Source organism: Hyla sarda, chromosome 5 (assembly GCF_029499605.1).
Source record: "Hyla sarda isolate aHylSar1 chromosome 5, aHylSar1.hap1, whole genome shotgun sequence".
In the NCBI taxonomy this organism is placed as follows: Eukaryota; Metazoa; Chordata; class Amphibia; order Anura; family Hylidae; genus Hyla; species Hyla sarda.
This window is the reverse complement of record NC_079193.1, coordinates 127,808,454-127,823,254: the sequence shown is the minus strand read 5'-3', so window position 1 is coordinate 127,823,254 and position 14,801 is coordinate 127,808,454. Positions and strand designations below refer to the sequence as shown.

Here is a 14,801-nt window from a genome sequence, read left to right as displayed (position 1 = left end):
AAAACACTCAGAATCGTGTCGCTAAAAGCGTGCCAGAGGTATTACCACTTAACCCCTTAATGACATTTACATCCAGTACATGACCGCGAGCACCGGAGTGGTGCTCATGTCATACACTGCAGGTCCCGGCTGCTATTAGCAGCCAGGGACCCCCTGGTAATGGCACGCATCAGCAATCGTGCTGATGTGCGCCATTAACCCCTCAGATGCCGTGATCAATACAGATCATGGCATCTGCGGCAGTGTGGTCACTAAAATGGATGATCGGATCACCTGTGGCACTGCTGCGGGGATCCGATCATCCTTAATGGCGGACAGAGGTCCCCTCACCTGCCTCCGTCCATCTCCACGGGTCTCTGCTCTTGTCTGATTTTGGTTAAAAATATTTTGGTTAAAAAGTTTGAGATTTTTTTTAAAGCGGTACAATAATAGACAAGTATGCAATCATTGGTATCATTTTTTTTTAATTGACCCACAGAATAAAGAAAACTTAATTTTTACCGTAAGTTGTACAGCGTGAAAACGAAACCTTCCTAAATTAGCAAAATTGCGGTTTTCTTTTCAATTTCCCCACACTAATATTATTATTTTTTTATTTCGCCATACAAATGAGTGGTGTCATTACAAAAAACAAGCCCTCATACTAGTCTGTGGAGGAAAAATATAAAAGAGTTTTTAGGAGGCGAGGAGGAAAAAAGAAAATGAAAAAATCTAATTGGCTGCGTCCTTAAAGGGGTTCACGCCTCCGCCCCCGAGTGATGTCACGCTCCTCCCCTCAATGCAAGCCTACAGGAGGGGGCATGATAGCTCTCACGCCCCCTCCCATAGGCTTGCATTGAGGGGTGGAGCGTGACGTCACACGGGGGCGGAGGCGTGACGTCACACGCCGCCGGCCCTGTGGTCGCCGGTAATCAGACCACGCTCCGGGGACTGATTACAAACGGGGTGCCGCGTGCAAGATCACGGGGGTCCCCAGCGGCGGGACTCCCACGATCAGGCATCTTATCCCCTATCCTTTGAATAGGGGATAAGATGTCTAAGCACCGCAGAACCCCTTTAAGGCCAAAATGGGCTGTGTCCTTAAAGGGTTAAAGAGATACATGCTGGATTAGAAAAATTGGGCTTGGTCATTAAGCAAAAACATACAGCATCCTTAAGGGGTTAAGTCTCTGGTTATGTTAACATTTTTGGTGTGGGAAAGTGCTGGAAGGCTTTAAAGGAGTAGTCCAGTGGTGACTCAGTGGTTTACAACTTATCCCCTATCTTAAGGATAGGGGATAAGTTGCAGATCGCGGGGGGTCCGACCCCTGGGGCCCCCCGCGATCTCCTGTACGGAGTCCCGACAGCCCGCGGGAAGGGGGCGTGTCGACCTCCACACGAAGCGGCGGCCGACACGCCCCCTCAATACAACTCTATGGCAGAGCCGAAGCGCTGCCTTCGGCAATCTCCGGCTCTGCCATTGAGATGTATTGAGGGGGCGTGTCGGCCGCCGCTTCGTGCGTGGGTCGACACCCGCTATCTCGGCGGAGAGCCGGGGCCCCGTACAGAGAGATCGCAGGGGGCCCCAGCGGTCGGACCCCCCGCGATCTCAAACTTATCCCCTATCCTTAGGATAGGGGATAAGTTTTTCACCACTGGACTACCCCTTTAACCTGTTACAAAAATACAAAAAAAAAAACAAAAGCCTTAAGCTGAGGACACAGAAGCTTAGGTAATGAACAGAAGTTGACTGTGGACTGGTAACATTTATAGAAGAAGTAATTTTCCTGGATGTTTTGTGGTTTGCTCCAAATTTATCATATAGGATAGTGGTTCTCAACCACTGTGCCGCCAAAGGCTGAAAGTATGTTCACGGGTACCCCTCGCGCGAGGGGTACCCGTGGACAAAAGGTGTGTGCTTACCTTTATACTAATGCGATACTTAATCCCCTTGTGCCATTATTCTCCCTTCCCTCAGACCCCCTTTAGCCATTATTCCCCCCTCCATCTTAATCCTCTTGTGTCATTATTATTCAATATGGCAAAAGGGAATCAGAGGGAGGGGGAATAATGGCACAAGGGCATAAAGAGGGGGCGGGGGGGGGGGGGGATAATGTCAAAAGAGGATCAGAGGGAGGGGGGAATAATGGCACAAGAAGATATGGTTGGGGGGGGGGAGTAATACCGCCCATCCCCGCTCCGATCCCCCTGGGCTAATATATATATATAAAATTGCAATAGAAACAGCACATCCAAAAATATATGGCACTGGTTCTTCAATCCACAGAAAAAATGCAGGCAGCACACCACAGCTTGTATCAAAAAGGAAAGTGAGTTTATTCCATGATGTGATAGAGACTACGTTTCTCCAGCCTCACGCTGGCACTTTAGAAAGCCAGCGTGAGGCTGGAGAAACGTAGTCTCTCTCACATCATGGAATAAACTCACTTTCCTTTTTGATACAAGCTGTGGTGTGCTGTCTGCATTTTATTTATTTTTTTTTCTCTCTCTCTCTTTTTTTCTTTTTTTACATTACCCAGCTTGTTCGGGTACTGCTCCCAGAGTCCCGTTCCCGGAGTCCCGTTCGGCGCCGCACAGAAGGGTGATGTCTTCCTGCGCAGTACGGCACCTCCGCGCAACATCAGGGGACGTCACACATCTCCCCAGCAACCACACAGCTCCCATAAAGTAGCCGCGGCTGGAGCTGCAGCCGCGATACTTTACTGAAAGCTGCCGTGGCCAGTCCCCGCAATGCCCTGACAAATACTGGCCAATGCATGGCCGATTTTTGTCAGCGCATTGCGTACCCCCCGCACAACCGGTGGCGTACCCCTAGGGGTACGCGTACCACCGGTTGAGAGCCTCTGATATAGAGTGTGCCTCTTTTGATAAATGGGGAGTACTACAGCAAATTCACTACTGAAAACATTGCCAAAAAGCATCCACACAGCAGACACATAGAAAAATACCCTCCTTTGTTCCCAGTGGCAGCTTATTGCATGACTTTATGCTTTACAAACAATTTTCTGGGAATCACAAATTTGGGGCTATCCATGAGGCCTGGTGCCTTATGAACTGTTATAAGTATGCTTTTTGACTTGCCAGGAAATAACTTGTTCTTGACTGGGAGATTATCTCAGTTCAGGACAGCCACATTCTGATCTGCAACCTGCTCAGAGACTATGCCATCATGGACAGTCCGTACATCAATAAAGAATGAGAGCATTTACCATCCCCTTCCCTCTCTTCTCCTGGTGTTTCAGTCTTTCAGTAAATTCCGCTTACTTTCCACTGTACCTTTCTTCTTCTCCCGTTTATGTTTGTTGTCTAACATGTGAACTTTATTAGATTATTGCTGTAGTGCAGTGTGTTTTGTGTGCCTGTGTAACTAAGTATGTGTTATTTATTGTACTGTTCTAGCTGATTGTGAATAAAGCTATTTTCAATTTAAAACAAAATGGAAAAAAAAAAAAAAAAAAACTCTATAGAGGTGAATAACTTCTGGCATGTGTAATACTTCCCAGTGCAGGGACGCTACCTCCAATCTGTGGCCTCAGAGAGTAAGCTTCCTTCCTTCTGGAGGAGGGTTACTTTGAAAAGCAAATTGATGGTGTAAGTAAATATAAATTTTGGGTGTAGAGTCGTGGATGTGCAACATCTGCCAGAAGCATACACCATGTAACTAATTCTTATTCTCTTAATAATAATTTGTTTATATTTTTAGACTTGCTGAAACAAATTGATTCTCCTCCTAAGAAAACTCAGCCGGTCTCATATGCACCCCCTGACTGGTACAGCCACGAACAATTAATACAACCACCAGAGTCAACTGTGTAAGTTTTATCTACATTATCATGTCCCAGTATTAAGCTCAAAAATGACAAAGTAAATGCCCTCATATTTTTGGCAACATGGCAACTCACAGTGCTCTGAAAGTTTCAGACCCTTTCACTTTTTTTCACATTTTGTTATGTTACAGCCTACAATAAATACCATATAATGATTAAAAGAAAACAGAATGTACAAATTTTTGCGTATTTACTAAAAATGAAATGCTGAAATATTGCATTGACATGAGTATTCAGAACCTTTACTCAGTATTTAGTTGAAGCACCTTTGGCAATTGTTTGGAATTGTTTGCTGAGCCACTCCTGTCTTGCCTTAGCTGTGGGCGTAGGGTCATCTGCACACTCAACAATAAAAAGAAAAAAGGTGATCCGAAGGGTACTGTACGGTCACACAGTGTTGTTGGCATGGCATGGATCCCCCTGCCTCCCTGAACCCCTGAAGGACCCTCAGACTGCAACAGGAGCACACTGCGGAAAGAAGTCAAAAAGTATTTTTTTTCCCCCCCATCTTCTGGTTATGGGCAGGCAGAGCAACAGAAGAGTTGGCTTTTATTTTACCAAAGTTCATTAAGTATGAAAGTTAAGCCGTGATTGGTTGCTATGGGAAAAACCATACCACTTTGGTTTCAAAAAGATTGTTAAATCTGGGCCATTCAGTCTGATAGACTAAAAAAAATGTCTGACTCTGAATACAAATGTCCGTTCATTAATGTTTCACTATAGTGTTACTGTTATATTTGTTATGCTTTACTATGCCATGTTATACATTTATAATCTAGGCTGTGTATTTATTATGCTTTACTGTATCATGTTCGATATTTATTAACTTCATTGTATATTTATCATGCCATACCATGTCAGTGCACAATTAAGAAACGTTCCAGACTACATGATCCATGAGGAGTATAGTGAGGAGGGAAATGATCTGAAATATGAAGCGAGAGAAGGCCCATTTGATTTTGACCAGAAATCAGTTTGGCTTCGTGATCTGGAGGAAAATGAAAAAGAGAATCATTGTGACAAAAAGGTAATAGATTTTATTTATTTATTATTATACAAATATCTCAAGAGAAATATACTATAAATGCCTAAGCAGTAAACTACATTGCTTTCTTCCAAAGATAATATAAGGGACTTAAATCCAAGGGACTTGGATTTAAGGTTCCTTAAATCCAAGTTTTTAAGATGATTTATACTTTTTGTCCGACAACCCCTTTAAAACCATTGTTTGTTCCCCAGGACTGGCATATAGCAAATTTGGTGGAAATATTATGAAAGTGACAAAAAGTGACCCCGTAAATTATAGACTATTAATCTCTGTTGAATGTCAATTGTTTGAGTTTTTTTTTTAAATAAATGCTTTTTTGGATTATCTCAATGAAAATAAATGTATGACTCCATATCAGCATGGGTTTAGAAGGAATCGATCCTGTCAATCTAACCTGATCAGCTTTTATGAGGAGGTGAGGCCGAGACGTTACCATGGTGATACTGTGCCACATAAAAGGTTGGTACATATAATGAAAATGCTTGGAAAATGTGTGTAAGTGGGTAAGTAACTGACTCAGTGATAGGAAACAGAGGGGTTATTCAAGGTACATTCTCTGATTGGGTGACTGTTACTAGTGGGGTACTTCAGGGGTCAGTTTTGTGTCCTATTCTTGTTAATATATTTATTAAAGACCTTGTTGAGGGATTGTATAGTAATGTATCGTAAAGATGATTGTAAGCGCTGTTAAGTGGTTAACACAATAGAGGACAGTGCACTATTACAAATGGATCTGGATAGGTTTGAGGCTTGGGCTGGGAAATGGCAGATAAGGTCTAAGGGCTCATTCGCCACACATAGCAGATAGGCCAAGAGGGGCCGCTATGTGTGTGAGTATACAGCACATGCGCACAGCAAATGGCACATCGCAGCGTGTCTGCACGTAGCGGCAGATTACCGCTATGAGCAGGCACAGAGGAGGCAGCACTGTAGGGTCCATTGTTGGCGGATCTGCAGCGTAAAATACGCTGCGGATCCATCCGTGTGAATGAGCCCTAACACTGACATATGTAGGATTGTACACATGGAAAGGAAAACCCCAGGCTAGGATTATGTATTAAATGGGAAAACAGTGGGGACAACTGACATGTAAGAAGACTTCAGTGTTTTACCACAGTAAATTTAACTGCAGCAACCAGTGTCAGGCAGCTGATGCCAAGACAAATAAAATCATGGGTGCATCAAAAGGGTCATAGATACACACAACAAATAAATAATTCTACGACTGTACAAATCACTAGTCAGACCACACAATAAATACTGTTACATTGAATACATATTAAAGTACTGGGCCCCATTGTACAAGAAAGATATATAATGGAGCTGGGGAGGGTTGAAATACAGGACACAAGAGTAATACATGAAATGGGAGGACTACAGTACCTAGAAAGATTATCAAAATATAGGGATTATAAAGTAAAGCTTCAATCTTTACAGATGATACCGTAAAATTTTTTAATGTTGCTATCGTCCCCAGCCTACCTAAAAAATAATAAACACTTAAACCATCCTCCACTCCCTCTTGACTCCGGTATCTGGGCGCCCTGTCCACGGCCGTTGTTTTTGCTTTCTCCCAAACTGCAGAGTATAGCGTCTACAGCCGGGGGAACTGCTGCGGCCAGTGATTGGTCCTCAGCTCCGGCCGGCTTCTGTGAAGCAAAATTACAGCAGAGACCGGCCAGAGATGAGTTAAAGTGTTTATTATTTATTTAGACAGGCTGGGGACAATAGCACATTACAAAGTTTCACTTGACATGCCTTTAACAGGAAAGAAGATGGTGCACTGTTACAAATGGATTAGGATAGGCTGGAGGCTTGGCCCTGTGAATAAGCCATCCATCTTGTACTATCATTGTGCATGCGAGCTGAGCCAGGAGGCATCAGGAGCGAGTGCTCTTAGAGACATTTCAGGTGCACTCTAGAAGAATATGGACATCACATGCGCGAAGGCCATGTGTGTCAGGCACACAATTGTCAAATGGACTTTGACAATGAGAGGCAGTGTGATCCCGGGGCATTGCAGACCCCTGGCCATGCCTCCTTGACTGTTCCTGACTGTAGACAAAAGAGATTTTTGAGCACATAAAACCACCTATTATGCAGCCAAATGGGCAGCATGTACGTACTGGGGGAGATATATCAACACATGTATAGAGGAAGAGTGGTGCTGTTGCCCTTTCATTTTTCACCGCTATTTTCTTTTTGCAAGAAGCAATCTGGTTCCTATGGGTAACTGCACCACTCCTCACACGTTTTTATACATCTCCCCTACCTTGCTTACTTATAGGGTATATTTGTTAGTGACAGTTGCACATTAAATCAAAACATATTGAGGAAGAGTTATTAACCTGTGCAGAGGAAAAGTTGAACAGTTGTCCACCCATAGCAACCAATTAGATTGCTTCTTTCATTTTGAAAAAGGCCTCTTAGAAATAAATTTTAAAAAAGGCAGTCCGGTTGCTATGGGCAACTAGTCAACTTTTTCTCAGAACAGGTTATGATAAATCTCCCCATTGTCTCCCCAAGTCAGGGGACACAATTGTGTCGTGTCTCTTAACCCTTTTCCTGCTATAGGATGTGTATAAAGTTAAAGGGGTACTCTGCTGCTAGACATGATATCCCCTCCCATAGACATGAATGGAGGGGGCATGACTTTACAATCTTAGAAGCCCCAGGCTCCCGCGACCATAAAATTATGGTGTAGAGTCCCATTGCTGTCAATGGGATAAAGCGGCACAGTGCACAGTATGGAATTTCAGTGGCAGAGCTTCTGCCGCTAAAATTTCGATACCAGAAAAATTTCATTTATGGAGGCAGCAATGTCCTTGCGAACGTAACATGGCTCGCCGCTCTCGGAATCTCTAGCCAGAATATTTTAAGCCCGAAGATTCTGTAGTATAAACCTGGCCTTAAAAATCAGCTTCCTTTTGGAGGAAAGCTATTTTACATGCCTAGTGCACCGCATTACTCTTTCTGTTTTGCTTAAGGACAATGGACGTAAAGATATGTCCTGATGCCCTGGTACATTTACATCCTGTACATGAAGTGCCTGCAGGAGCTGCAGTCACTTCATGCATGGTGGTGCTGCTGTGATCACTCTGATTACCGCCATTAACCCTGCAGATGCTGTTATCAATTCTGATCACAGTATCTGTGGCAATATCTGGCCTCGGTTAGGACTCATCAGACCATCCACTGCATAATCTCCAGTGTTCAAAGAGTCTAAATAGCCGTTGGAGGTGTCCACCTGCTTACTGGTATTCAATCAGACCAGAGAAGTAGATCACTGATAACGCTGATCAGTGCTATGCCACTATGTATAGCACTGAACAGTAAAAGCAATGCCTATGGGGAAATAAAAAAGGTAAATGTTTGATCTATTAAAATATAATGTTAATGAATACTGTACAGTGAACAGAGTAAAGGTTAAAAAAAAAATACAAAATTGCTGCTTTTTGGTTACATTATATCCCAGAAAAATTAAATAAAAAGTGATCTAAATATGCATTTACACAAAAGTGAAACCAATAAAAACTAAAGATCATGGGGCAAAAAAATTAGCCCACTTACAACTGTGTATACGGAATAATAAGAAAGTGATATGAGAATTGAGTGACTTACTAATTTTATTTTAAAAGTTACTTTTTTTTTTAAGCTCTTAAGGACATAGGATGTAAATGTATGTCCTGGTGTCCTGTACTTAATGCATCTGGACGTACATTTATGTCATAAAATGAAGCGAGCTCAGGTACTGCACTTCATGCAAGGGACCCGCTGATAATGGCGGACACCATCGATTGTGTGAATGTCTGATAAACCCTCAGATCTTGTGATCAATACTGATAGCAGCGATTGTAATGGCTGATCTAATCGCCTGTGGCCCGAGCAAGGAGAACCGATCAGCCAAGATGGCGGATGGAGGTCCCCTTATCTCAGTGTTTCTCAAGTGAGGTCCTCAAGACCCCACCAACAGGTCATGTTTTCAGGATTTCCTTAGACTTTCACAGGTGATACAATTATGGTGAGTGAATCAGCAATTTTGGTCAGTGAATAGAGCAATTTTGAACATACCGTATTTATCGGCGTATAACACACACTTTTAAAACCTAAATTTAGGGCAAAAAGCCTGCCTGCCTGCGTGTTATATGCCAATAAATGTTCTGGTCACTGATTTAAAGTGGCCGCAGTGCCAGGCCCTGACACTTCTCCTCCTGATTATAATATTTCCTTACCTGGCCGCGCTCCAGCTCCTCTGCATGGTGTCAGGGACATCACTCCCTATTCTATGCACCCGCTGCTGATCAGAGTGGCCGCAGTGCTGGCTGCTTGTTTAAGTTTAGCAACCCACCGCGGCCACTCTAGAACAGTCACCCGCGGCAGCTGCAGGAAATGAGTGATGTCCCTGACGCCATGCAGAGGAGCCGGCAGCGGACATCACTCGTCATACTATCCCACAAGACCCGCTGCCTGATCTGAGCCTGCCGGAGCGTGGCCAGGTAAGGAAATATGAAAAATAGAACAAGCAGGGGGAGAGGGGGGAACAAGCAGGGGGAGAATTATGAGTCAGAGGGAGGAAATGATGAGCAGGGAGGAAATGATGAGCAGGGAGGAAATGATGAGCAGGGAGGAAATGAGGAGCAGGGGGAATCATAGGGGTAAGGAGGCACACAGGGGATCAGAGGGGGAGGTAAATGTGGCACAGGGGCTGATAAAAGTGGAGGAATGATATGGCATTGGCAAGGGGGGCACAAACTGAGGAGCAGGGGGAATCAAAGTTGGGGGATGATGAGGCAAATAGTTCAGGGCTTCCAAGTCATTTAGTTAACTTTTTTTTTTCCCTCAAATTTTTCTGTTAAAATAAGGGTGCATGTTATACGCCGATTAAATACGGTACTTATTTTTTTAAAGCAGTACAGTTATAACAAAGCATCTAAACATGGGTATCATTTTAACCATATTGACCCACAGAAACAAGAAACATTTCATTTTAACCGCAAAATTATGGTTTTCTTTTCAATTTCCCCTCACAAATATGTTCTTTTTGGTTTTTCCATACATTTTATGGTAAAGTGAGTGATGTCATTACAAAGTACAATTAGCACAAAAAATATGGTTTCATATGGGTCTGTGGATGAAAATATAAAAGAGTGATATAATGAAAGTGATTTAAAAGCCCCATCAAAAAATTTGCCCCATATATGAAAAAAATAAAAATTACAGAGGACAATTGTAAGTATACTGGTTTTGTAGTACAGTAATAGATAAACGATATAACTTGAAAACGATAAACTATCATTTTAATCGCATTGACCCACAGAATAAAGAGAATATGTAATTTTTGCCATAAAGTGCACTGTGTAAAAGCAATCCCCCCCCAAAGTTGTAGAATTGCGGTTTTCCTTTTATCCCCCCCAATTGATAAAAATAAAAAGTGTCATAAAAAAATGCCTCTTAAAGGGGTACTCTGCCCTTAGCATCTAATCCCCTATCCAAAGGATAGGGATAAGATGTCAGATCGCGGGTTGCCGCCGCTGGGGAGCCCCGGGATCTCTGCTGAAGCACCCCGCTATCATTACTGCACAGGGCAAACTCGCTCTGTGCGTAATGACCGGCGATACAGGGGCCGGAGCATCGTGACGTCACGGCTCCGCCCCCTCGATACAAGTCTATGGGAGGGGGCGTGGCGGCCGTCACGCCCCCTCCCATAGACTTGCATTAAGGGGGTGAGCCGTGACTTCACGAGGGGGCAGAGCCTTGATGTCACAATGTTCCGGCCCCTGTATCGCCGGTCATTACGCACAGAGCGATTTTGCTCTGTGCAGGAATGATAGCGGGGTGCTGCAGCAGAGTTCCCGGGGGACCCCAGTGGCGGGACCCCTGCGATCTGACATCTTATGCTCTATCCTTTGAATAGGGGATAAGATGCTAGGTGCGGAGTACCCCTTTAACCCCTTAAGGACGCAGGGCATATCCATACGCCCCCATTTCCGAGACCTTAAGGACTCAGGGCATATGGGTACACCCTGCGTTCTTCCGGCCCCTGTCGCTTGCCGGGTAGGGACCGGACAGGGATGCCTGCTGATATCGTTCAGCAGGCATATCGCCCAAGGGGGTCCTGAGGTGCCCCCATATCAGTGATCGCCGCAAATCGCGCGTCAATTAAGACCTGCGATTTGCAGTTATTCCGGGTCAATCGGGTCTCCGGTGACCCGGAAAAAAAGGGTGAATGGGGCTGTCCGAGACAGCCCCATTCACCCTTACTCAGCAGGAGTGAGGTGGCACAGGTACCGCCTCACAATCACGTGAGTGATCGGTCCTTCCGACTGGGTGGTGATCGGGATGGCGATTGGAGCGGAGATCGGTGCCGGCGAGGGTCTCCTACCTTGCCCTGGACCGGCGACAGGAGCAGCAGTATCGGTCCCTACGGCAGGATACAGTGGTGGCGGTCCCAGCTGCAGGATACAGCAGGAGGTGAGGCCTGTTCACCTCCTGCTGTTGCTTAGCAACAACTCGCTGCTTGCAAAGCCAAAGGGCATGCTGGGAGTTGTAGTTTTGCAACAGCTGGAGGCACATTTTTTCTATGAAAAAGTGCATCCAGTTGTTGCATAACTACAACTCCCAACATGCACAGACTACCAAATGGCATTCTGGGAGTTGTAGCAGTGTGCCTCCAGCTGTTGCAAAACTATAACTCTCAGCATGCCCTTCGGCATGCTGATTGTTGCAGTTTTGCAACAGCTGGAGACACTTTGTGGTTGTGAAACAGAGTTTGTTACCTAACTCAGTGTTTTGCAATCAGTGTGCCTCCAGCTGTTGCAAAAGTACAACTCCCAGCATGCACTGAGAGACTGTACATGCCGGGAGTTCTAGTTTTGCAACAGCTAGAGGCACACTGGTTGCGAAACACTGAGTTAAGTAACAAACTCTCAATGTTTTGCAAGTTTTCTCACTAAAATGCTGGTGTTACCCTACATTTTTCATTTTCACAAGGGAGAATAGGAAAAAAGCACCCCCCCCCCCCAAATTTGTAACCACATTTCTTCTGAGTAAGAACATACCCCATATGTGGATGTAAAGTGCTCTGCGGGCGAACTGCAATTCTCAGAAGAGAATGAGCGACATTGGACTTTTGGCAAGAGGTGTCTGAAATTTAAGGCCATGTGTGTCTACAAAGCCCCCATAGTGCCAGAACAGTGCACCCCCCCCCCCCCCCACGTGACCATATTTTGGAAACGACACCCCTCACGTAATGTAATAAGGGGTAAAGTGAGCATTTACTCCCCACAGGTGTCTGACAGATTTTTGGAAAAGTGGTTTGTGAAAATGAAAAATAAAATTTTTCCTGGGGGGTCCTGGGGCACACCGTCTCTGGCAGTAGGCATTGCTCTATCGATGGAATAAGTGACCCTGGACTTATTCTGGGCTACCAATGCCTCTATCTATCTTCCTACACGCTGGCTCCTATTACATCTCTCAGTGTTGACAGGGTACCTGAAGTGACCAATACCTATGATTTTTTTTCCCCACCCATCCATTCTATCATTGTGGATCTATGCACTATCGTATTCATCATAGTCTTAATAACAGTGTGTTTATGAATTATCGTCTATGAAGTGGATTCAGAAATCTATATGATCTGAGGAATTTTGCTGTATTGGTCATCTTCACTGTTTACTCTCTTATACATCTTTATTGTCTTCTCTACCTACACATCGACACCACTTTGACTTTGACTGTGACTGTCATTCTGTCTAAACCGCTGAGACAATGACTTATCCATTGATTTACCATACACTACATTATCTACATGTTATCTATCTAGACACTATCCAAGTGTTGACTTACTAACCTACTAATTTATTAACTGTCTTTCATGTGTATATGTGTTACCCTCTCATTCCCTGATGAGCCTGTACATCCATAAAGGCAAAACGCTTTGGAAAGACAGGTCAACTTATCTGTATATATGGTACTGTATTGTCCTTTTGTTTCCTGCCCCTATCCACATTTAGTTTAGGAGCCTATCTAGATAGGTAGGGTCTTCAGTGTAGGCACTCACCTGTATCCTCACCCCCTTCCTTTTGTTCAGTCAACACTCTGTATATTTTATATTCTAGTAAATATATATGTTGAGTATTTAAGCCTTATTGGGGATTTTCTCTTTTGTTACATGAATACTACAGAGGACATTTTTTTCTTTTTTTGGAACACAGAGCTCCTTGTTGAATCACGAGCATAATAAATAGGAAAAACAACCTTTAAAAACAAAGAACAACACCTGTACATAAGAGACACTAGAAAAACAGACATCACAATCAAAAATATTCACCTGGCCTCCTTAATTAGTAGGCGTTGATGTCTGTTCTCTTTTGTGTCAGATCTATCAATTCTTTCTAAATCTGCAAATTTCAGAGACTTTGTAAGACCATTATGATGTTCCTTAACGTGGGAGATTAGTTTTGTGGCTCCTATGCCGGTCCGCAATGACCTAAAATGTTCTCTAATGCGGTGGAAAAGTGGGCGTATAGTTTTGCCCCCATAAAAAAATCTGCAATCACCAAAAATGGCATACACCACAAAATCTGATCTACACGTTATGAACTGATTCATTTTTTCATTTTGGGACTCTAAAATGAACAAAGATGTCAGCAGATAGCACTGTGCTCATGATGTCAGCAGAGAGCACTGTGTTCCAAAAAGAAAATAATTTCCTCTGTAGTATTCAGCAGCTAATAACTACTACCCCTTTAAGAGTACCCCTTTAAGAAGCTATTCCTTCGTTGCCCAGATGGTGTGTTTAGGATCATTGTCATGCTGAAAGACCCAGCCATGTTTCATCTTCAATGCCTTTGCTAATGTAAGCAGGTTTTCACTCAAAATCTCACGATACAAAGCATTTGATACGGTTCCACATAAAAGGTTGGTGCAAAAAATGAGAAGGATTGGACTGGGGGAGAATATGTGCAAGTGGGTAAGTAACTGGCTCAATGATAGGAAACAGAGGGTTGTTATTAATGGTACTTATTCTGATTGGGTGACTGTTACTAGTGGGGTACCACAGGGGTCCGTCTTGGGTCCTGTCCTATTTAATATATTCATTAATGACCTTCTAGAGGGGTTGAATAGTAAAGTAGCCATCTTTGCAGATGATACTAAACTCTGTAAAGCGGTAAACACTAAAGGGGACAGTGCACTGTTACAAATGGATCTGGATAGGTTGGAGGTTTGGGCTGGGAAGTGGCAGATGACGTTCAACACTGATAAATATAAGGTAATGCACATGGGGAGGAAAAATCCAAGCTGGGATTATGTATTAAATGGGAGAACACTTGGGACGACTGACATGGAAAAGGACTTGGGAGTCTTAGTTAACAGTAAATTTAGCTGTAGTGACCAGTGTCGGGCAGCTGCTGCCAAGGCAAATAAAATCATGGGGTGCATCAATAGGGGCATAGATGCCCACGACAAGGAAATAATTCTACCACTGTACAAATCACTAGTCAGACCACACATGGAATACTGTGTACAGTACTGGGCACCAATGTACAAGAAAGATACAGTGGAGCTGGAGAGGGTTCAAAGACGGGCAACCAGGGTAATACAGGGAAAGGGAGGACTCTGGTCTTTTTTCAACCTTATGAACTATGGGGGAGATTTATCAAAACCTGTCCAGAGGAAAAGTTGCCCAGTTGCCCATAGCAACCAATCAGATCGCTTCTTTCATTTTGCAGAGGCCTTGTTAAAAATAAAAGAAGCAATCTGGTTGCTATGGGCAACTGGGCAACTTTTCCTTTGCACAAGTTTTGATAAATCTCCCTCTATGTTACTATGTTACATGGCCCCATTCATTCTTTCCTTTACATGGATCAGTCGTCCTTTTCCCTTTGCTGAAAAACAGCCCAAAAGCATGATGTTTCCACCCCCAT

General features: G+C 43.8%; 1 protein-coding gene across 2 annotated transcripts in view; it reads left to right on the top strand.

The window, feature by feature from the left end:
* C5H7orf57 (chromosome 5 C7orf57 homolog) overlaps positions 1 to 14,801 on the top strand; it is a 171,179-nt gene that overhangs the window by 93,333 nt on the left and 63,045 nt on the right. For both annotated transcript variants that reach the window (XM_056520260.1, XM_056520259.1), the window contains exons 4-5: positions 3,704 to 3,812; positions 4,689 to 4,854. In XM_056520260.1, the coding sequence (XP_056376235.1) occupies positions 3,704 to 3,812; positions 4,689 to 4,854 (275 nt within the window). The remainder of the gene's footprint in view (positions 1 to 3,703; positions 3,813 to 4,688; positions 4,855 to 14,801) is intronic.